This window comes from Leptopilina boulardi, unplaced genomic scaffold (genome assembly GCF_019393585.1).
Source record: "Leptopilina boulardi isolate dan_hultmark-lab unplaced genomic scaffold, ZJU_Lbou_2.1 LbouV2_112, whole genome shotgun sequence".
Classification (NCBI taxonomy): Eukaryota; Metazoa; Arthropoda; class Insecta; order Hymenoptera; family Figitidae; genus Leptopilina; species Leptopilina boulardi.
Window position 1 is genome coordinate 53,582 of NW_026137655.1, and position 23,817 is coordinate 77,398.

Below are 23,817 nucleotides of genomic sequence, written 5' to 3' on the forward strand. Positions count from 1 at the left end.
ATTGGTTAAAAAAAAATCGTTTTTTAAAATCAGAACAATTATTCTACTAATCAATATAGTCAGATTTAAATAGAAATTTACTATTGTAAAAATAATTACTATTAACAAAAAAATATTTTATTTGTATCGAAATAATTATTATTTGAAATATTTGTTTTAAATAAATAAATTATTGCTTCAAATATACAGTTTTATTAATTTAATTATTTGATTTAAAAAATTATTTGCTTCAATTAAATATTTATTTTTAGTCAAACAAACGATAATTTTTAAATAAATTTTTGTTAATTATTTATTTGAAATATTAATTGTTTTTAATAAAATTTTAATTTCAAGACTGATATCAAACTGAGATTGATGGTTAATTCATCAAGTGTTGGGAAATGTAAAATGCAAATAGGAACGCATTAATGTTTTGTGAATGCATATATATATACATACATACAGTTTGCAAATGTCTTTAAGAGCATCCCAGCATTGATATATATATCTTGTATCACAAATCGATGCCTTTAGCTGCCCATCAATCGGACACTTTCGATCCAAACAGCATACCCGCAGAGGTTCTTCGCTTTTCCATTATTGATTTATCGCGCAATGTTGTGCATTGCAATATAAAAAGCTTTTATTTTAGATTCAACAAAACTTTATATATTATAACTTACATAGACAAAAAAAAAAATAAAAGAACAACTCGTTCTACAACTAAAAAAAAAACACAATTTTATAAAAGACAAGTAAATAGAAAAACTTTTTTCTTTGAAATAAAATTATTATCTATTTTTCTTTTTATATAAACAAATTTTAATTTGTTATTATTATATTTTTGTTTTTAACAAAATATTCCAAAAAGAGTAATTAAAATAGAAAAATATAAATTTTTTTTTTCGTTAATAAACAAATATATGACAGGATATAAATATGGAAAACAATAATTAAAACAAAAATTATAGAGGTACGTCTCTAGCCAATTTTGAATATTTTGCTCATAATACGTTTACTACTTTGCAGGACATATTCCACATTAACAAGAGAGCGTGATACAAAGTTTTATTATTAGGATATATGCTACAAGTTAGAATGGGGTCGATTTTAGCTAGTTTAAGAACAATCCCTTCCCGCATAATCTCTGCTTAACAGAATGGGGAAAAACTGTCCCAGGCTTCGTTAACTTACATGGTTGTAATATCTACACAGATTTCCCCACGGCAAATGAAAAAAAAAAATTTGAAAAAATATTTTTTTTATGCATATATTTGTATATTATAAATATTTTCATATTTTTCTATTTTAATATTTTAATAATTCTATTTTAATTTTCAATTTAAAAATAATAATTGGAACTAGTTTTTTTTAAATTAATTTTTAATTTAAAAATACTCTTTTTTTTAAACAAATTTATTTTGATAATAAAATTAGATATATATAATAATAAAACTTACATAATAATGATTAGAACTATATGGTTATGATTTAGCATTCTGATGGGATGCAAAATCGACTACCAAGGTGGGTCCTTTATCGTTATTCAACACGTTCAACGCTAGTGGACCCCACAACGACGTGGGCTTAAGTAAACTCCATCCCCTCTGCGAATAATTAAACGATTTAAGTTAGACAATCAACGCAAATCGCATATCACACTCTAGCAATTAGTATATGGATGTACGATGGATATATAGTCATGCAAATGAATTTGAATTTGTCATTTGCCAGTTAAATATTAAAAATTTCAATTATTTCCAATTTACTTCCACTATAAAAAAAAAAAAAAAAAAAAAACATCTAACAAAAAAATCTAAGTATCAAATTAATATTAAAAGTATCCAAAACAAAAATAAAAAATATTAAAATATTAAAAAATTGAATAAATTTGATACTTTTGATATTTTCATTTTTTTTTATTTTTTTATAAAATACTATTTTAAAAATCACGTTGTTAATATATAAAAGAAACCGTATTTTCTTGTTTAACGAAAGGACGGCACCGATAAGTCCAACAAGATTGAGTGGCAAACTTTTCGTTTCAAAGTACGATTGAGTATGTCGGATAAACTGCACGTAGACTTTGAAAACTTGGCTGATTTTCTTACAAGCGATAGAGAGAGAGAAGAATTGCAAGTTTCACGCGTGTAAAATTTACATATAGCGCACATTTTTTTTTCGTGAAAAAAATAAATATATATATAAAAAAAAAAATTAATTTGTTTTCATTTTCGTTAAAAAATTTGATATACAATACATTTAAAAACAGTGTATATATATAATATACGACGGTACATTAAAAAATAAAATTAAAAAATATATATGTACCTTTTTAACACATAATTGATAGATGAAGAAAATTGGTAATGGAGCAAGTGTAGAAACTCCGATTAGAACACCAAGTACACCGGCCCATTCAGGAAATTCGTAATCTCCATAACTTGGAAGACGGTACGTGTACATTTGATAGCCGAACACACCCTGCAATATAAAATAAAAAAAAAACGTATAACTGTCACAAATAACTTTTTTTTATTAATTATAATAAATATTAACTGCTTGAACGAATATATTTCTTTTTTAAAAAAAGTTTAATGTAAAAGTGAAACAAATATTCAATAGTCAGACAGAATATTTAAAATATAGACAATTTTTTTTTTAACTGAAAATACGTAAGAACTTTTTTTTTTAGTTCTTGGAACTGTTATATCAGTAGTGATAGTCAGTTTTAGTGAGACAACGATTTTTAAATTCACGTAACTCATAGAATCAGTAGTTACAGTTCATTTTAGTCAGACAATTTTTTTTTACTTTTATAACTCTTATATTAGTAGTTAAAGTACGTTACAGTCAGACAAAAATTAAAATTCATGTAATGTAATTTTTTATTTTAATTTTGTAAGTTTTTATATGTCAGTAGTGAAAGTCAGTTTTAGTCAGACAAAAAATATTTTCATTTTTTAACTAATTAGTAGTTAAAGTATGCAATTGTCAGACAAAAATTAAATTTAATGAATAATTTTTTTTTAAATTTTGTTAGTTTAGTAACAGTAGTAAAAGTCCTTTTTAGTCAGACAAAAAGTAAATGAAATAAAATTAATTAAACTTCTGTTTTTTAACATTTTAGTTTAGTAACAGAAGTGGAAGTCCGTTTAAGTCAGACATTTTTATTTAAATTTTGTAACTATTATATTAGTAGCTAAAGTATATTATAGTCAGACAAAAATTAAAATTTAAGTAATGTAATTTTTTTTCATTTTGTATATTTAGTAAATCAGTAGTAAAAATCCGGTTTAATCAAACACGAGCAAAATACATTTTTTAATTTTAGTATTAATAGTAAAACTTCTTTTTATTTAGGCAGCTATTGAAATTCTTATAAATTAAATATCAGTAGTAAAATTGCATTTTAGTCAGACAACTGTTAATTTTTTTATCAATTTAGTATCAGTATTAAAATTCAATTTTAGTTAAACAGAACTAATTTAAGTTTTTTATTTTGAGTGTCAGTAGTAAAAGTAGTGATAGTCTGTTTTAGTCAGACAACGATTTTTAAATTCTCGTAGCTCATCAAATCAGTAGTAGTTATAATTCATTTTAGTCAGACAAATTTTTTTACAGTTCTCTAACTCTTATATTAGTAGTTAATGTATTTTACAGTAAGAAAAAAATTAAAATTCATGTAATGTAAGTTTTATTTTTATTTTGTAAGTTTTGTATATCAGTAGTAAAAATCCGTATTAGTCAGACAAAAACTAATTAAAAGTTTACAATTTTCGTGTCAGTAGTAAAAGTGTTTTTTTGGTCAGACATCTTATGAAATTATTATAAATTTAGTATCAGTAATAAATTATATTTTAGTCAGACAAAATGGTTTAAATTCTTGTAAATTTAATAACAGTAGTAAAAATCAGTTTTAGTCAGACAGAACTATTTGAATTCCTCTACATATTTTATTAGTGGTATTAGTCAATTTCGGTTAGAGTGAAATAATTTTACTCTTGTAATTGTAGTTTCAGTAGTAAAGGTACGTTATAAAGGCAGACATCTGCTAATCAGTATTTAAATGAATTTAGGACAGAAATTAAAATAAAATTTAGTATCAGTAGTAAAAACCCGTTTTAGTCAGACAAATATTATTTTTGGAATTAGTAGTAAAAATCCGTTATAGTCAGACATCTGCTAAAATTCTTATATACATTCAGAATCAGTAGTAAAAACCCATTTTAGTCAGACAAATGCTAATTGTTCTTAAAGTTCGTATCAGTAGTAAAACTCAGTTTAAGTCAGACAGAACTATTTTAATTCTTCTCAGTAGTAAAAGTATGTTTCAATCAGTAGTAACAGTCCGTTATAGTCAGACATCTACTAATCAGTATTAAATTCAAATTAAGAATGAAATTAGAATCAAATTTAGTACTAGTAATAAAAATCCGTTTTAGTCAGACAAATATTATTTTTGGGTTTTAGAATCAGTAGTAAAAGTCCGTTATAGTCAGACATCTGCTAATCAGTATTAAATTCAAATTAGGGATAAAATTAAAATAAAATTTAGTTTTAGTAGTAAAAACCCGTTTTAGTCAGACAAATATTATTTTTGAGTTTTAGATTTAGTAGTAAAAATCCGTTATAGTCAGACATCTGCTAAAATTCTTATATATATTCAGAATCAGTAGTAAAAACCCATTTTAGTTAGAAAGCAAAGATGCTAATTGTTTTTAAATCGCGTATCGGTAGTAAAACTTAGTTTTAGTCAGACAGAACTATTTTAATTCTTCTCAGTAGTAAAAAACCGTTTTAGTCAGTCAACTACTAAAATAATTCCAATCAATTCCAATAAATAAAAAATTATTCCAAGTAAATAATATTTATTTAATTAATTAAATTTAATTAATTTGCCATTAACTACAAACTCTTTTAAGATAATAAAATTATATTAATTTCTACATATCTGATTGAACATAAGATATTTAATAATGGACTTTTTTGATGGCAAATGTCAAGTTCTCTCGTACATCATCGAATATTTTTATTCACTGTTAATAAAAGGGATTCCACGGGAAAGAGAAAAATATCAATGATAAATTTCCATTTATTCTTCTCTATATGAAAAAGAATTGTGTTTTGTATAATCGATTATTATTAAAAAGTATAAATGAACTTTAATCAACAATCCTTTATTTTTTTTTGAAGAGGAGAAGGAGGAGGAGGAGGAATAACAGTTGAATTTCAATGATAGGAGAAAGTCGTTCATTAACTCTCTGACTCAGCTTCAGTACAGTAGCCCCCCAGGACAATAGCATAATACACCTGAAAACCACTGATCCACACAGAAGTTGAATTGTGCAACTGTCGGCAACATAATTGATTTCAGGTACAAAGTTTCCACTTCCATAGGGACTATAAGTATGTCAAATCTAAATATTTCATGGAAGAGTTACTTTAAAATTAATTCAAAATATAATTTTTTGCATTTAATTATTAAAAGAAAATAATTACTAAAATAATTAATAAAATTATTTAAGTTATATATCAGATATTTATTATTCATCTTCGAGACAAATTCGATTAAGTTGTTAAAATTATTTCTCTGATATTGATTAACTGAAATTTTTTAAAATAAATAATTAATTTTTACTTGTGGTTTATTTTAAAAAAGTATTTTTCGCAACAAAATTAAAAAAAATTGAATTTCTTTTTTTTCAAAATGTACAATAATAAAAAGTTCAATTTTATTCAATTTTGACTCTATATTCGCTTTATATATATATATATATATATATATATCAAATGATAGCAATCAACTTTTTGATGACGCTATAAAATAAATATTACGATGGGTCTATGAATAAATTGCAAAAGTTTTTCGTAAACACTTACTTTATAACATCGTCATCATCTAGTGTAAACTGTAATAAAACCAGTACTTTCAAGAAGCCCTATATATGTATACAAATATCAAAAGTTACCTTTCCAGTTAAATAAACCGTTTTAAAATGAATTTCATATTTATTTCACATTATGGTTTTTATGTTCAGTCAAGTGCGTTAATTGCCCCACAGTTGGTAACAAATTTTTTCATAGGCTATTAAACCTACTGATTAATTTAATTTCATCAATTAATAATCTACAAAAAAAAAAAATAAATAAAAAATTCAAGAAGAAATTCCTTAATGAAAAAACATTTTTTTTTCTGTGGCGTCAAAAAAAAATTGAAATCTAATAAAGTTTATCACGATTCAAAGAAAATTTTTTTTATAGCAAAATATCGAAGGTAAGAAAAGTCAATATAGTTGATAAATTCAATGTATAAATCTTTCAACATTTTTTCTTTTTTTTTTTTTTATTATTTTATGCGACTGACTCACCCATTCAATAACGGACCAGTTTGTGGTCAATATACCGTTGGAGCTTAAACCGCAAATGCAGTAGCACGTGTTGAGTACATTTATTGGTATAAATTTCACAGAACACTTTGTAATAATGTATGAAGTGTCAGAAATTTGTTCGATTTTGATATGTGCACATAATAAGAAAATTTGATATTTTTTTTATTCAACACGCGTCAGTCGCAAACATTTTTTTTTTTTTTTTTTTTTTCACTCTGACACTATCTAAGGAGAATATTTTTTATTAACTGATATTTCCAATTGAAGTAAAGAAAAAATTACATTTGCAAAATAATTTTTATTCAATCGGTTATTTGACTAAATTAAAAAATTATGAAATAAATATTTAAATAATTAATTTAATTAAATGATATTTGTTTCAAATACAGAAATTATGGTTCTGAATACAATTTATTTAATTAAAATAAAAACTATTTGATACAAATAAATAATATTAACTTGATATAATAAGAATAATCGATTACTTGAATAAAATAAATTTGTTTTCAGAAATATAGAAGTTAAAAATAGAATAATTAAAAAAATATATTATTTACATTTTTTCAATTATAATAATATTTATTTATTTTTATAATAAATTTTTTTTCAATATACACATCTCTTTTCACAGGGATGTAATAAAGAAATATTGAAATTACAAAACAGGACTATTTTTTAATAAGCAAATAAATATTCTCAATTTTATTAATATAAAGTTCGCAATATACCGTTATATAATTTTTTTTTCTTTCTTTAAATAAAGAGACAGTAGAAAAACGCGCTGAAAAAAATGTTTTCTTTTTTAACTAAATATACAATTTTTTTATATTAATACAATTTTTCGTTTATTAAAATAAATAAATTTTCAAACAAAGAATTAAAGAATTTAATTAAGCCGAATAAGTCTTTGGTTTGAATCAAACAAAAATTTTGTTAACAGTATAGCAATAATGCATTTGGTTGATTTAATCAAAATTTTTATTATTTCAAACAAATTTTTTTTTCTGAGAATTCGAAAATAACGAAGCATTTGAATAATGATAGAATTAAAATAATCAGAATTTCATTTTTGTCATTTTACATTTTTGTAAAATTTTGAATATTGTGTGTGTAATACGAGAGCCACGAGAAACAATTTTCATTAGTGCACCCATTAACGAGAAAAAGTAGAGAGAGAGGGAGAGAGAGAAACAGAGAGATAGGGTAAGAAACTTGCTGCGTTAATAAATAAGAAACGAACCTTGGGCGCTTGAGTTTATAAACCATGTGGAAATATACCTTCTTCTGGCAAAGAGAAAAGAAGGCAAATTTCTTATTACAGAATGGAGGGTAAAAAAAAAAAGTTCCTTTTGTTTCGTAGGAAATTATGTCTTCAATTTAAAAAAGGTCATTACAATAAACTGAAGAACAAGTCGCGTGGTTTCAAAAAGACTTATTTTTCAATTTAAAAATAAATGTCTTTTAGTGTCTACTTAATAATATGTCTTCTAAAAACAGGTGTCTTGTAAAATATATTTTTTTTTTATATATATTTGTTTCTTATGTTCCAAAAAAAAATTGTCTTATTTTAAAACATTTTAGTGTCTTTTTTACGAAAAATAAAATATTAATTATAATTAAAATTAATAATTTTACAGAAAATGTTTTAGTTTTAAATAATTAAGACACCGTGTTTTTTTTTTTGCATTAATGAAAGTAATTTTTTCTTGTTCTTAAATTTTAGAATAAAAAAAAAATTTTTTTTTTTTTTGTTTACAAAAACTAAAACATTGATATGACTTAACAGCTGCAGGCGACTGTCGTTGTTCGTTAAATGGAATTTTTTCGTCTTCGGTAAATTTCAGCACACCAGAGTGGACACGTTTACCTAGGAGAATGGGTGGAAAAAAAAATCGCTGAATTATTCCAGCATGTCCCGGATACGAGTGAGTGTTTCTCTTTCTAGGAGGAACACTCGCGCGAAATCCGATCGTTCGCGTCGCAGCTGCACTACTTTTCCGAATCCCGGACGTTTGAAGTGTAAGCGACCGAATAACGAATTTAACCTTCCACATTTCACAACGACCGAAATCGGACAGAAAATATTTTCTCTAAGAACAATGACTCTATATAGCAGGCTTGACACTTTTCTATATTAAAAAAAACTTATTTAGTTATTTAACCCTTTATCCATTACTCAATAAAATGTAGAAAATTATTTTTATTTAAAAAAAAAATTTTAAGTAATAATAATAATTCGAATATAAAATGAAAATTTATTTGAAGATAGAAAAAATTTTTAAATTAAAATAATAAAATATTTGGAAAATTCATTACTTTTAAAATTGTTTCTTTTTCAGATAAAGAAATATTTTTTTTGCCATAACTCACTACTTGAAAAATCTAAAAAAGAAACAGTGGATTCATTTAGTGAATGTTAATAAAGAAAAATAAGAAATGGTTTTTTTTTGGCGAGAAATGTATAGTGGATATGGGTAAACAATTGATAACTTCATATTGATAAGGAATATCCAAACATAAATAAATTGTTCTTTGACAGTGACAAATCTTTGTCGAGTTAGCAAAATTTTTCGCTTACCAGACACGAAATGATCAGTGCGCGATAGCAAATTACTTTGCTGTCGTAGAAAAAGAACTTTTTTTTTTTTTTTTTTTCCTCCGACTTTTCAACAAACCCCCGAGTTTTGTTCCACTTGCCAAAAGATTACTTCAACAGAGTCCAATATTTAAAAATCTGCACGAGGAAGAATTTTTAGTGGAAGAAATTGATTTTAATTATTTTTTTTTCTTTTTTCTTTTATTGGTTAACACAGAAAATTAAAAGGCATTAAAATAAGCTGCTATTATTTTTATCCAATTTTGCTTATTTTAATATCAAAATGGATTAAAAAAAGCAAAATTGGATTAAAATAATAAGCGTTGCAGCTTATTTTAATGCCTTTTAATTTTCTGTGAATATATTAAAAATGAAATCTAATTTACTAGAATATAATTTGATATAATATTAAGAAAAAAAAATAATAAGAAAAATTTATCAATAAGGAAAATATTCATTGAACATACACTCTACAATTGAATTAGTTAAAAATCGTAAACTATTTTATAAATTAGTCAAAAATTTCTCTATACTAAATTTAAATAATTTTTTACTAAAACTTTAATTCAGATGTATTACTATAGAAAATAGCAATATTTTACTGAAAATTAAAAATTTTCAGTCATTTTTCACAAAAAAAAAGTTAGTAAAGAAAAAATATTACTAAATGAACTAATAATATTCTACTAAAAATTAATGAAAATTTTTACTAATTTTTAGTCATTTTTTACTATAATTTTAACAAACTAATATTACTAAATCAAATAGTAATATTTTACTAAAAATTAATGAAAATTTCTAATTTTTAGTTAATTTTTAGCTAAAAATTTAGTAATGAAAAAATATTACTAAATAAAATAGTAATATTTTACTGAAAATTAGTGAAAATTAAAAATTTTCAGTCATTTTTCACAAAAAAAAGTTAGTAAAGAAAAAATATTACTAAATGAACTAATAATATTCTACTAAAAATTAATGAAAATTTCTACTAATTTTTAGTCATTTTTTACTATAATTTTAACAAACCAATATTACTAAATCAAATAGTAATATTTTACTGAAAATTAGTGAAAATTTCTAATTTTTAGTTAAATTTTAGCTAAAAATTTAGTAAAGAAAAAATATTACTATAAATAAAATAGTAATATTTTACTGAAAATTTGTGAAAATTTTCACAAATTTTTCATCATTTTTCACTACAACTTTAGTACACGAATATTACTAAATCAAATATAGTACCATTTTACTAAAAATTCGTGAAAATTTCTAAATTTTAGTTATATTACTAAAAATTTAATAATGAAAAAATATTACTAAATCAAATAATAATATATTACTAAAAATTAATGAAAATTTCTACTAATTTTTAGTCATTTTTTACTACAATTTTAATAAACCAATATTACTAAATCAAATAGTAATATTTTACTAAAAATTAATGAAAATTTCTAATTTTTAGTTAATTTTTAGCTAAAATTTTAGTAAAGAAAAAATATTACTAAATAAAATACTAAAATAGTAATATTTTACTGAAAATTTGTGAAAATTTCCACAAATTTTTCATCATTTTTCACTACAACTTTAGTACACGAATATTACTAAATCAAATATAGTAGCATTTTACTAAAAATTCGTGAAAATTTCTAAATTTTAGTTATTTTTCACTAAAAATTTAATAAAGAAAAAATATTACGAAATCAAATAGTAATATATTACTAAAAATTAGTAAAAATTTCTACTAAATTAAATTCTCACCATTTCAAATTTAGAAAATAATTTTCATAGATGAAAAAAAAAATTTATTTAATTCAAATAATCAATTACTTTATTATTATCGCAAATAAATATTAATTTGCATATTAAATAATAAATTATTATTTGAATCAATTAAATGTTATTTTTTTCAAATACAGAAATTATTGGTTCAAAAACAAATTTATTTTATTTAAAAAAAATGCAAATAATCAAAAAATTGTATTAATAGAAAAAAAAATGGTACATTTAATTAAAAGAAAAAATTTTTCTCGAAATTTGTTATTAAAATAATGCATCACAATTTACTGCACTGAAATAAAAAATTCAAATAAATATTGAAGCAAATAATTTTTATTTAAATTAAAATAAATTTGTATTTGTACCAATAATTTCTGTATTTGAAATAAATACCATTTAATTGATTCAAATAATAATTAATTATTTGATTTAAATAATCAATTATTTGAATGAAATAAATTTTTTTTTTCATTGTGTCAACCAATTTATTTGAATGAAATAAATTTTTCTTCATCGTATAATTAAGACAGTGTTCTCTAGTGATTAAACACGTTGAAATGAACTAACACCCTTGGTAAACAAATCCTCTTATTTAAATGAGGGTAAATAGTCAAAATCCTCTAAATCAGAAAGCTATATATATATAACAGAAATCAATTGTTCTAATATTTTGAAACTAGAAATTGAATCTTATTCGTGCCAGGTGAAATTTCTCCACACGTGAAATAGATAACGTTAAATTAAAAAAAATTTTTTTTTTTCTTTTTTTTACCCAGATGTAGGATATGCGTGTGGAAGATCCACAAATCCCATACAACAAGTTGAAACCGTGTTACGTCCGGGAATAGATATATCGAGAAGGCGGGCGCTCTCAAATGTATATACTCACCAAGGCGGTAATCGGTGCAAGCACGATCCAGCTGAGCCGCCAATAGCTGTACAGTAAACATCCGAAGTTCATTTGCATTTCCGTGATGTTATGCAGAAATTTGTTGCATCCGTAGAACCACGATGCAAGTACAACCTCGGCAAAACCGATCAATAGTATCGCCCAGGATGCTGTGTTCCAGTCCATCAGAGTGAACAGGTAAATTCCACCATTGAAAACCATAGGTATTGCCAATAACCAGCACGTTGCGCATATTCCCAAAATCACATAAGTCTCATATTTTCGGAGATTTGGACGTAGATCGAGTATAACGGTGCTAATTGTTTGTATGCCTGCAAACTAGAAATGATAAACAATACCTTTTGAAATATATATATATACGCTTAATGTACCAAATATATAAATCATGTCAATATGAACTATATTATGGGAACACAAAAGAACATGTCCTGCATATCAAAGTCAGAATATATATATATATATAGAGAGAGAGAGAGAGAAATTTTCGACCATCGATATTCGTTGACTGATTAATCGAAAATCTGTGATGATATCCACGGAGAAAAATGCGTTAACGAAAAAAAAAATGCATCGTTCTCCATGGTTATTGTCCAGTGATCTCATTTGCATTTCATTTTTAAATTTACATTTTTAAAATATAGTCTTTGGCCCAAACTATCAAATATACTACCTATATATACGAAATTCTCATTATTTTTTTGCATATATCCCATTTGATTTTCGATCAAAAATTTTTAATCTTTCATCGAATATTATATATATATATATATATATATATATATAAAATAAATAAAATGAAACGCATCCCAGGTAGAAAAATTAACGTTACTGACGTTACTAATATTACTAACGTTAGTACCTATTTTTACTTCCACTTTTTTATTTTCATTACCGTTTCAACTTCCACTTTTTCTAATTCTCATTCCCATTTTCACTTCCACTTTTTTATTTACATTACTACTTCCACTTCCACTTTTTCTTATTCTCATTCGCACTTGCATTCCCACTTCCACTTTTTCTAATTCTCAATTCCACTTTCACTTCCACATTCACTTTTTATAATTTTCATTCCCATTTTCACTTTTTTATTTTCATTACCACTTCCACTTTTTCTAATTTTCATTCCCACTTCTACTCCCATTTTTTCCACTTCTAATTTTTATTAGCTGTTGCCATTTCGACTAAAACTCTTTCTAATTTCCATTTACACAACCATTTCCACTTTTTTTAATTACAATGGATGGAAATTAAAAAAAGTGAAAGTGGTAATGGAAATTTAAAAAATAGGAATGGGAGTGGGAGTGAAAATATAAAAAATTTGTAATGAAAATAAAAAAGAGGAAGATGCAATGGGAACGAAAATTGGAACAAGTGGAAGTGAAAGTGGGAAAGAGAATTAGAAAAAGTGGTAGTGGCAATGAATACACTGAAAGAAAATTCATACTACTAAGTATTAAACTCATATTAGAGTTTAATATAAATGTTACAATTTAGGGAAAAAGTGCACCTATACTGATTACTATTACAGTTTTTATGAAAATATATAATGAATTTAAGAGTAACTATTATTTTAAGAAATAAAAATTAGTATATTTATTTTAAAAATTAGTATTTTCTTTATGAATTCACAGAATACGAAATATTATAATAAATAATTTCACAAAATAGTAAGAAAAATAACATATATCCGTATACTTATTTCACATTTTGTAAAACTTTATATTAAAAGTCACGGATTTTCCCGAGAGACTACGAATTTAACCGAAGTTCTGTCTGCTTGCGGCTTCGTGTCCTACTCGAACTTCTACGACTTGATCCGATTTTCGAAAGTGTTGTTAACCAGCAGAACGTACCTATCAACTGTCAACACACGTGTTTCAAATGTTTATAGTGCCACAGAAAACATTTATAATTATTAAATTTATTATTATTTTTATTAATTATTATTTTTTGATGTCATCTTTACAATTATTTGATTTTTATTTGCAATAAAAATTTTTATAACAATCATAATTTTTAATCTGAAAAAAAAGAAACATCTATATAAACAATTAATAATAAAAATGAACCCAGCGTAACCTCTATAAAATTACACCATTGGCACTAGTAAACTATTTTTTATTATTAAGTTATTATAAGTAAACTTCTTTCTCGCAAGTGGTAAAAATATTCAGTAGTTAGTATATAAGAAAACGATATATGCCGACCCCCAGCGAAATTTATCGTTATGCGTATAGAATTGTAAGTGTAGGTTTCGTTGCGATCGTGTAATGTCTATGTATAAGCGAAATGAACGTGCGTGTTCATTAGTATGTGTGTTAACCTGTATCGTAAGTGTGAATGTGTTGTTCCTAGTCTCACTCCTCTTCCTCCCGAGAATTAACGGAAACGTCCGAGTTTCCACTTTTTTTCCCTTTTCTTCCGACATTCTGAATTTTTCGTATAAAGTTTTACAAATATTAGAACGCTACATTCCATATAATGCAACAACTCTATGAGAATTTAATATAATATTTTCAAATATTGGTAATCTTTTTACGTTCTTTCTACAATAATTATTAATATTTGAAAAAAGATTTTAAGTTGGAACTTTAATATAAAGTATATTGAATTTTAATAAAAAGTACACTTTTCCCTAAATTCTAAAAGAATATATTAAAATGTAATACGCATTTTGTTATTTTTTCCTATGAAATTTCTTTCAGTGTATAAAAAACTGGAAGTGGAAATAGGAATGGGAATGAAAATTAGAAAAAGTGAAGTGAGAATGAGAATTAGAAAGAGTGGAAGTGAGAATGGAAGTGCGAATGAGAATTAGAAAAAGTAGAAGTGGAAATGGGAATGAAAATTATAAAAAGTTTAAGTGGAAGTGAAAGTGGTAATAGGAAAGTAGTGGCAAAGTTTCTGCGAGAATATATTTTAGAAACTTTTAATTTTTATATAGGTACTAACGTTAGTAACATTAGTAACGTTAGTAACATTAGTAACGTTATGAACGTTAGTAACATTAGTAACGTTAGGAACGTTAATTTTTTCACCTGGGATGAATAAAAAAAATCATAAAATTCATTAATTAGAATCTTTATTTTTAAGTATATTTTATTAAAAATAATTTTTTTTTTAAAGGAATTTTTTTAATTTTCGAATTAAAATTTTATACATTTTTATACGAATTTTTAATTGAGAAAATTTTTCACTTTTCCGAATTTTCATTTGTCCGAAATTACACATAGCGGAATAAAAAAAATTGACAGAAATATTACGGCGCATTTTTTTTTAAATTGACCAGAAATTATCAAGAAAATTGTGAATGGACAATTTTAAAAATTGCGCTGAAATAATTTTTTTCTTTCTGCTATTTATAATATTTCGGACAAATGAAAATTCGGTGTATTAAAAAATTCATAAAAATAAAAAAAATTAGATCCATTAAAAATTCGTACAAATAAAACTTCAGACAAAGAAAATTCAATGAATTGGAATTTCTGTTATTTAAAAATTCGAATCACATATAAAATTCAACTAAATGAGAATTCTGCTGAATTTAATATTTAATTAAATTAAAATTCTTTGAAAATAAAATGACACGTTAAGAAAATAACTGAAAAATAAAAATTTCGCAAAAACAACAAATTCGGTCGCTATATATAAAAAAATTTTGTTTAATAAAAATTTGTATAAAAAGTAAATTCTGCGTCTAATTCGATAAATGAAAATTCGTCTAAAAATTAATTATTAATAAAATTCTTTAAAATGAAAATTCTAATTAATGATTTTTATATGAAAGGAAAAAAAAGTCATTAATTAATTAATTTTTTATTTTCCCTTATTGAAAATATTATTTTTATAAATTTATAAAATATATTATTTTTTAAATTCATATATGAAAAATTATTTAAAAGACAATTTTAACAGAAAGCTAATAATAATTTATAATTCGATTTAAAGATTAAAATAATTAATAAATTAATTCCCACTCTAATAAGACAGCGAAATTAATAAAATAAAAAATTATTTCATTCTTCACAATGACAGAAAATCATAATAAGAAAATATTTCCAGACAAATAAGAATTTAAAATGAAGTCGCGTTATAATATAAAATTGCATTCGTAAAAATAATTTTAACAAAACCACGCAGCTGTTTCTAAATGCAAAAAAAAAAAAAAAAAAAAAAATTTGCTTTTAAAATTAAAAATTTTTCACATTCAGCATATGAGACAATTTCTTTTTTTTTCTTTTTTTTTGTTTGTTTTTTTAATGAAAAAAATGTATCAAGTTAGAAAAAAAAACATTATTTATATGAGACTAGTGGGATTTCAAAGGAAGTTGTCTCTTGGCATTACTTGGCTGATTTTCTCTTCTTATTTTTCCAGTTAAAGCACACAAATACGCCTTTCCATCGCCACAATTCTCTTGGGTGCAATAGTGACACTTAGAGACTGGCATCTTTTTATCTTTCACTGCATATACTAAAGAAAAAAAAATGATAATAAAAAGATAGTAAAAAAATAATAAAATGCTAATAAAACCTGTATCCTTTTGAGAAATTGCCAAAGTTTTACATTTTTTATATAAAAGCATATATATAGTTTCGATTTATACATAAATCAATTTTAATTAGAGTTTTCTACCACCACTAATAATAATAATAATAATAATAATTTTGTTTATAAAAATTTTTCTATTGCAGCATAAAGAAGCTAATAAACTGTTAATTAAAAATTAATTATTTTTTGGTTTTAAAATAAAAATAAAAAAAAAATGTAAATGAAAAAATAAATTTAATAATTTTAGCAATGGCTGACCGTACGCCTATTTGTATCACTGAAAGGATCCTTCTTCACCGTTCTTTGCTTGTCGCACCTCAGGGACAGTATTTATATTTACATATATACGGGTTAAACATGTGAAAGAACGTGAATATTTCTCTCAGGAAAACTTTTTATATTATTTAAAAAAAAAAACAAATGAGTAAAAGAAAACATACTCCAATAAATCATAAGTAGAAAATACTGTTACTTCATTCGCGACTTAATTACATTCAATTTGTGAGACTTTGGGGAATATGAAAAATATCTTTTTATATTCCATACATTGAAAATATAAAGAAAATTTATATGATTCAAATAAGACGTTTACTTAACTATTATCAAATAAATATTTATATACTTAAACTAAATAATTTTTATTTGAATTAAATAAATTTTATTTGAATCAATAATTTTTTATACTTGCAAGAAATAAATAAATATATAAAAATTATTTGATTCAACTAAATATTTATTTAATAATAAACCGATTATTTGAATTGAATGAATTTTTTTTCAGTATATATATATATATATTAAAGAGCCATTGGTATATATATGAAATGAAAATTTCATTATATGCAAAATAGGAAAAATGCATGAAGTGTATATAAAAATTAAAATATAGTTAGACATAGTTATTCGTTTATAATACTTACTTGACTGCCGAGACCTAAAATGAAGAGCATAAAGAAGAATAGAATTGCCCAAAGGTTAGGAAGTGGCATTCGTACCACAGCCTCAGGGTATGCTATAAAAGCCAATCCTGTGTCGCTTTGGACCACTTCACTGATGGGTATATTCATCTGTTGCGCCAGGAAGCCCATTATGGAAAATATCGCAAATCCAGCAAAAACGGACGTTAACAGATTTGCAAGTGAAACGAAGATTGCATCTCTGTCAAAAAAAAAGAAGGACAATAATAATTGTTAAACAATGACAAGAATAAAAAATTTTCTTAAAAAATTTCAATTATTTTCAAATTATTTACAATTATTATCATATTATTATTATTATTATTATTATTATAGCGAGTTTTTAAATTGATATAACGAAATTGTTATTTATTTTTACTATTTATTTGTAAATTTGCAATGAATTGTCTGACTGAAAGTGATATTAACTATTGATACTAAACTTCACTATTTAATTATCTAAATACTAAAAAATATTTTACTGAAAACTACAATCACAAAACTTAAATTAGTACTGTCTGACCAAAACTGATTTTTACTACTGAAATTGAATTAACAGTAATTTAATCAGTATTGTCTAACTAAAAATAACTTTTACTACTGAAAACTAATATGACAAAACTGAAATTAGTTTTGTCTGACTCAAACGGACTTGTACTACTGATCTCAAAATTACAAGGACTTAAATCAATTCTGTCTGACAAAAAAAGGACTTTTACTACTTATACTAAATTTACAAGAATTTAATCAAAATTGCCTGACTAAAAAATAGTTTTACTACTTAAAACTAATATTATAGAATACAAATTAGTTTTGTCTGACCGAAACGTACGTTTACTACTGAAACTGAATTTACAGGATCATTGTCTAACTAAAAATAACTTTTACCACTGAAAACTAATATGACAAAACTGAAATTAGTTTTGTCTGACTCAAACGGACTTGTACTACTGATATCAAAATTACAAGGACTTAAATCAATTCTGTCTGACAAAAAAGGACTTTTACTACTTATACTAAATTTACAAGAATTTAATCAAAATTGCCTGACTAAAAAATATTTTTACTACTTGAAACTAAAATTATAAAATGCAAATTAGTTTTGTCTGGCCGAAACGTACTTTTACTACTGAAACTGAATTTACAGGATCATTGTCTGACTAAAAATAACTTTTGCTACTAAAAACTAAAATGACAAAACTTGAATTAGTTTTGTCTCATGCAAACGGACTTGTACTACTGATAGAAAAATTACAGCCCTTAACTATGTCTGACTATATCATACTTCAACCACTGAAAATAGAATTATAGAAATTTAACCAACTCTGCCTGACAAAAACGGACTTTTACTACTTATAATAAATTTACATGAATGTCATCATTGTCAGATTAAAAAATATTTATACTACTGAAAACTAAAATCATAAGACTCAAATTAGTTCTGTCTGACCGAATCGTACTTTTACTACTGAAACTAAATTTAAAGGACTTTAAAAATAATTCTCTGACTAAAAAAAACTTTTTCTACTAAAAAATAAAAGGGCAAAAACTTAAATTGATTTTGTCTGACTCAAACAGACTTTTACTACTACTAATAAAATTGCAGAACCTTACTATGTCTGATTATATAACAAACTTTAACTACTGATATGATAACTACTGAAATTTAAATCTTTCTGTCTAAAAATAACTTTTTCTACTAAACTCAAATTTGCCGCTAATGTTAAAAGAACAAAACTTTTTAATCAATTTTGTCTGACTAAAATTGACGTCTACTACTAATACAATAAAAAATACCATAGTTACAAGACTTTTTAAAACATATTGAATTTTTTATTGAAGAAGAAATTATTTTCTGCACTTTAAAATTGAAATTATCACCTCCACTAAATATTCGAATAGGAATCATATTGCACGCGGAAAATTCAATAAGAATCATCTTGCACACTATGGTATTTCAATAAGTATTCTATATGAGCGCGCAATGTCGTCAATTTTCTCACTTTTCAAGAATTTAGGGTGTTCTATTTTATTTCCCCTCCTTTTTTTTGCAGAGTATTCAATTTCAAGCTTAGAGTTTACATAATATGACACGCAACAAAACCACAAAAGCAGCCACAATGTGGTGACTCTTTAACCCAATATATTTACATATATATATATATATATAGGTGGTATAAAGTCACTTTGTAAATAAAGCACTATTAGTTGAAGGCCACTTTGGTTTGATGCACAGGACTAAAACATTCGCCATCGGTATTGTTTGAATTTGACTGTTTGTACGTCATCTAGATATAGGCGCATTGTTAGTACGGCATATTGAGACAGATTGATTATTTTATACCTGGAGCGCGGTTACGATAGAATCGATAGCAAGTATAGCCTATAAACATATTATATGTATATATAATCTAACCACAAGCGATGTTTAGTTGCAAAAATATATATTATATATATATATTTACATGTGAAAAAATTATAAATAATTTATTAAACTCTGAAAAAAATTCAAATCTATACTAAGAAAAAAAAATTTTTGTTTAAAACAAACAAATTTTGGTTGTGTCAACTAAAAAAATGTATTGATATAAAAAATTTGTTTAATACAACTAAACTTTTGATTAAATTAACAAAAAGTTTATTTGGATTAATAAAATTCTTGTTTCGTTAATGTAAGTTATAGTAATAATTAGATCCTATAACTTTATTATCAGTAGTAAAAGTACGTTTTTGTCAGGCAAAACTGTTTCAATTTTATTAACTCTGCTAACAGTAGTTAAAGTATGCTATAGTCAGACATAGTTAGGCCCTGTAATTTTATTAGTAGTAGTAAAAGTCTGTTTGGGTCAGACAAAATCAATTTAAGTTTTTGCTATTTTATTTTTTAGTAGTAAAAGTTTTTTTAGTCAGACAATTATTTGTAAAGTCCTGTAAATTTAGTTTCAGTAGTAAAAGTACGATTCGCTCAGACAGAACTAATTTGAGTCTAATGATTGTAGTTTACAGTAGTAAACATACTTTTTAGTCAGACAATGATAAAAAAAACCTACCAATTGAACCTAAATTGCAATAGAATAAGAATAATCAATTTTTTTCGATTTTTTTAGATAGAATGTTTTCCTGGAAAATGCAAAAATCCCTTATAAAATTAAATAAAATTAAACAGCATGTCTCTATAATTTTTTTACCTTCAAACAACACATATTACCTTCAAAAAAAACCTACCAATTGAACCTAAATTGCAATAGAATAAGAATAATCAATTTTTTTTTGATATTTTTAGATAGAATGTTTTCCTGGAAAATGCAAAAATCCCTTATAAAATTAAATAAAATTAAACAGCATGTTTCTATTATTTTTTTACCATAAAACAACAACCTTCAAAAAAAACCTACCAATTGAACCTAAATTGCAATAGACTAATAATAATCAATTTTTTTCGATTTTTTTAGATAGAATGTTTTCCTGGAAAATGAAAAAATCCCTTTCAAAGTCAAATAAAATTAATCAGCATGTTTCAAATGCAATTTTATTAGTAGTAGTAAAAGTCTGTTTGGGTAAGACAAAATCAATTTAAGTTTTTGCCCTTTTATTTTTTAGTAGTAAAAGTTTTTTTTAGTCAGACAATTATTTTTAAAGTCCTTTAAATTTAGTTTCAGTAGTAAAAGTACGATTCGGTCAGACAGAACTAATTTGAGTCTTATGATTTTAGTTTTCAGTAGTATAAATATTTTTTAATCTGACAATGATGACATTCTTGTAAATTTATTATAAGTAGTAAAAGTCCGTTTTTTGTCAGGCAGAGTTGGTTAAATTTCTGTAATTCTATTTTCAGTGGTTGAAGTATGATATAGTCAGACATAGTTAAGGCCTGTAATTTTTCTATCAGTAGTACAAGTCCGTTTGCGTGAGACAAAACTAATTTAAGTTTTGTCATTTTAGTTTTCAGTAGTAAAAGTTATTTTTAGTCAGACAATGATCCTGTAAATTCAGTTTCAGTAGTAAAAGTACGTTTCGGTCAGACAAAACTAATTTGCATTTTATAATTTTAGTTTCAAGTAGTAAAAATATTTTTTAGTCAGGCAATTTTGATTAAATTCTTGTAAATTTAGTATAAGTAGTAAAAGTCCTTTTTTGTCAGACAGAATTGATTTAAGTCCTTGTAATTTTGATATCAGTAGTACAAGTCCGTTTGAGTCAGACAAAACTAATTTCAGTTTTGTCATATTAGTTTTCAGTGGTAAAAGTTATTTTTAGTCAGAAAATGATCCTGTAAATTCAGTTTCAGTAGTAAAAGTACGTTTCGGTCAGACAAAACTAATTTGCATTTTATAATTTTAGTTTCAAGTAGCAAAAATATTTTTTAGTCAGGCAATTTTGATTAAATTCTTCTAAATTTAGTATAAGTAGTAAAAGTCCTTCTTTGTCAGACAGAATTGCTTAAAGTCCTGTAATTCTGGTATCAGTAGTTAAAGTATGTTATAGACAGACATAGTTAGGCCATGCAATTTTATTATCAGTAGTAAAAATCCGTTTGGGTCTGACAGATCTAACTTAAGTTTTGTCTTTTTTATTTTCAGTAGTAAAAGTTTTTTTAGTCAGACAAAACTGATGAAATTACTGTTAATTCAGTTTCAGTAGTAAAAATCTGTTTCGGTCAGACAGAATTAATTTAAGTCTTATGATTTCAGTGTTCAGTAGTAAAAATACTTTTTAGTCAGACAATGATGATTAAATTCTTATAAATTTATAATAAGTATAGTAAAAGTTCTTGTTTTGTCTGGCAAAACTGTTTTAATTTTATTAGCTCTTGTATCAGTATAGTTTTAAAGTATGTTATAGTCACACTTGCACGGAAAAAAATCTGTATCTGGAGATTATTTTTATCTTTATCTGGATTTATCTGGATCCTAATATTTGTTTGAAACAAAATTTTCCTCTAATGAACTCTTGTGACTATTGCATCGGTGAATAATTTTTTCTATCCTCTCATTGTACGAGAAGGTATTATTTTTTTTTTTTTTAGTATAATTTCAAATTTTCTTTTTAAGAAGCTCAATAAATTGATAACGAAATTTTAATTGCAATTGACATATTTAATAAAAGTGTGCGGATTTTAATAATAATTAATCGAGCACAAAAGCGCGAGTTATAAATTGATATAATATATTGTGCGGTAATAAAAATATGTTGAACATTTTAATTAGTTTCTGTCTGTTTCAGATGAGAGGCTATATTTTTTTTTTACAAAATTAATTATCGGACAATTATTTAAGCCAATCATATATCTAAAATGAAAAATTATTATATATATATATTATAATAGAGAAAAAGTTCTCAGAAAAATTACAATAATTAATTGCTAGAGATGTTTTTTTTTCATGAGCGCAAATATGATATTTGACGAGACATGTGTTATTTTTTGTGTATTTACGTTTTTAGAGCTTATATATATATATATATAGTTGGGAAAAGTCTCTTTTATTGCAGTGTGGTCAAAACGTTTCTCTTTTCTACTCTCGACGATAAATGTTGCCGCAATACGTCGCGTCTATGTGTGAAATCGTCGCTTTACAAAACTAAAATGCGCGCTCACACTTTAAAACACGGTTTTGCAGCTTTATCTAGCTGCAACGAGTTGGCGAACATTTCATTACAATTTCAGTATGGTAGTAGGGTGCCATGTATAGTATAAGTTTCATACTTCACTAGTCAGTGCCCCATCGCGTGTCTCTACCTATTTACCAGAATTTGCTGTTAAATCGAAACGTTTGATCCGTATATAACAACAAATACAAGATGCGCACATATAGGGATATTTCATCCAACATATATATATATAGTATCACTTAAGCAGTGACATGAACCGAATTTGTTCAAATGGAAAAAATGATCGATGCTTCGAGCTTTTATATTTATTTTGATACAAACGATATCTGCTTACCTGTGACAGTTGTTTGTAAAGGTACTGTAGCTGGACAATGTTACCAATGAACCACAACCAATTCCAAGGGAATAAAAAATTTGCGATGCTGCATCACCCCACATTCTTGCATCCAAAAGACTCGTCCACACTGGTGTTATATACCATAAATTTCCCTCCATCGATCCTTCTAATGTGACACCTTAAAAAATTTTCAAATCACAAATAAAAATTAAGGAAATTTATTTTTGAAATACAAATATAAAAAGAAATTTTTTTTGTTACTAATAAAATAAATCAAAAAAAAAAACGAAAATTATATTTATTATTTTTAAAAAACAAAAAAGACATTTTTTTTTATTTAATAAAAGAAAAAAATATCTTTTAGAAATTTATTCACTATATTCTTCTTTAACGAAACTATTATCATTTTAATCCACATATGTCAATAACAAAATGTACTTCAAAAACTTATCAAAGAAGATTATATCCATTAAATAACTATATAAGTTTTAAGATTTTACCTATATATATAGTAAATATTTTCAATTAATTTTTATTATCACATATATTTATAATAACATTTTGATTATATTTATTTAAAGTTTTTGTATATTTTTCAATTTATCCGTGATGAGATTTTTTTTTTGATAAAATGTATTTTTTCTTTTTTTTTTTTTAACAAAAATTACTCATTTTCCATTTGAATTTTGAAGTAAAAACTATTTTAGAATCT

At 24.5% G+C, this 23,817-nt stretch overlaps 1 protein-coding gene across 2 annotated transcripts in view; it reads right to left on the reverse strand.

Moving 5' to 3' along the window:
- Positions 1–320: 320 nt before the first annotated feature.
- The window catches only part of LOC127279773 (sodium- and chloride-dependent glycine transporter 1-like), a 28,266-nt gene continuing 4,769 nt past the window's right edge, over positions 321–23,817 (reverse strand). Inside the window, exons 6-11 of one of the 2 annotated variants that reach the window (XM_051302329.1) lie at positions 23,103–23,283; positions 17,123–17,360; positions 11,633–11,971; positions 2,314–2,466; positions 1,443–1,589; positions 321–705 (exon numbers count right to left, since the gene is read on the reverse strand). In XM_051302329.1, the coding sequence (XP_051158286.1) occupies positions 1,467–1,589; positions 2,314–2,466; positions 11,633–11,971; positions 17,123–17,360; positions 23,103–23,283 (1,034 nt within the window). In that variant the 3' untranslated portion in view covers positions 321–705; positions 1,443–1,466. Of the gene's footprint in view, positions 706–1,380; positions 1,590–2,313; positions 2,467–11,632; positions 11,972–17,122; positions 17,361–23,102; positions 23,284–23,817 lie in introns of those variants that run through there. The other variant, XM_051302339.1, reaches the window with a different exon arrangement.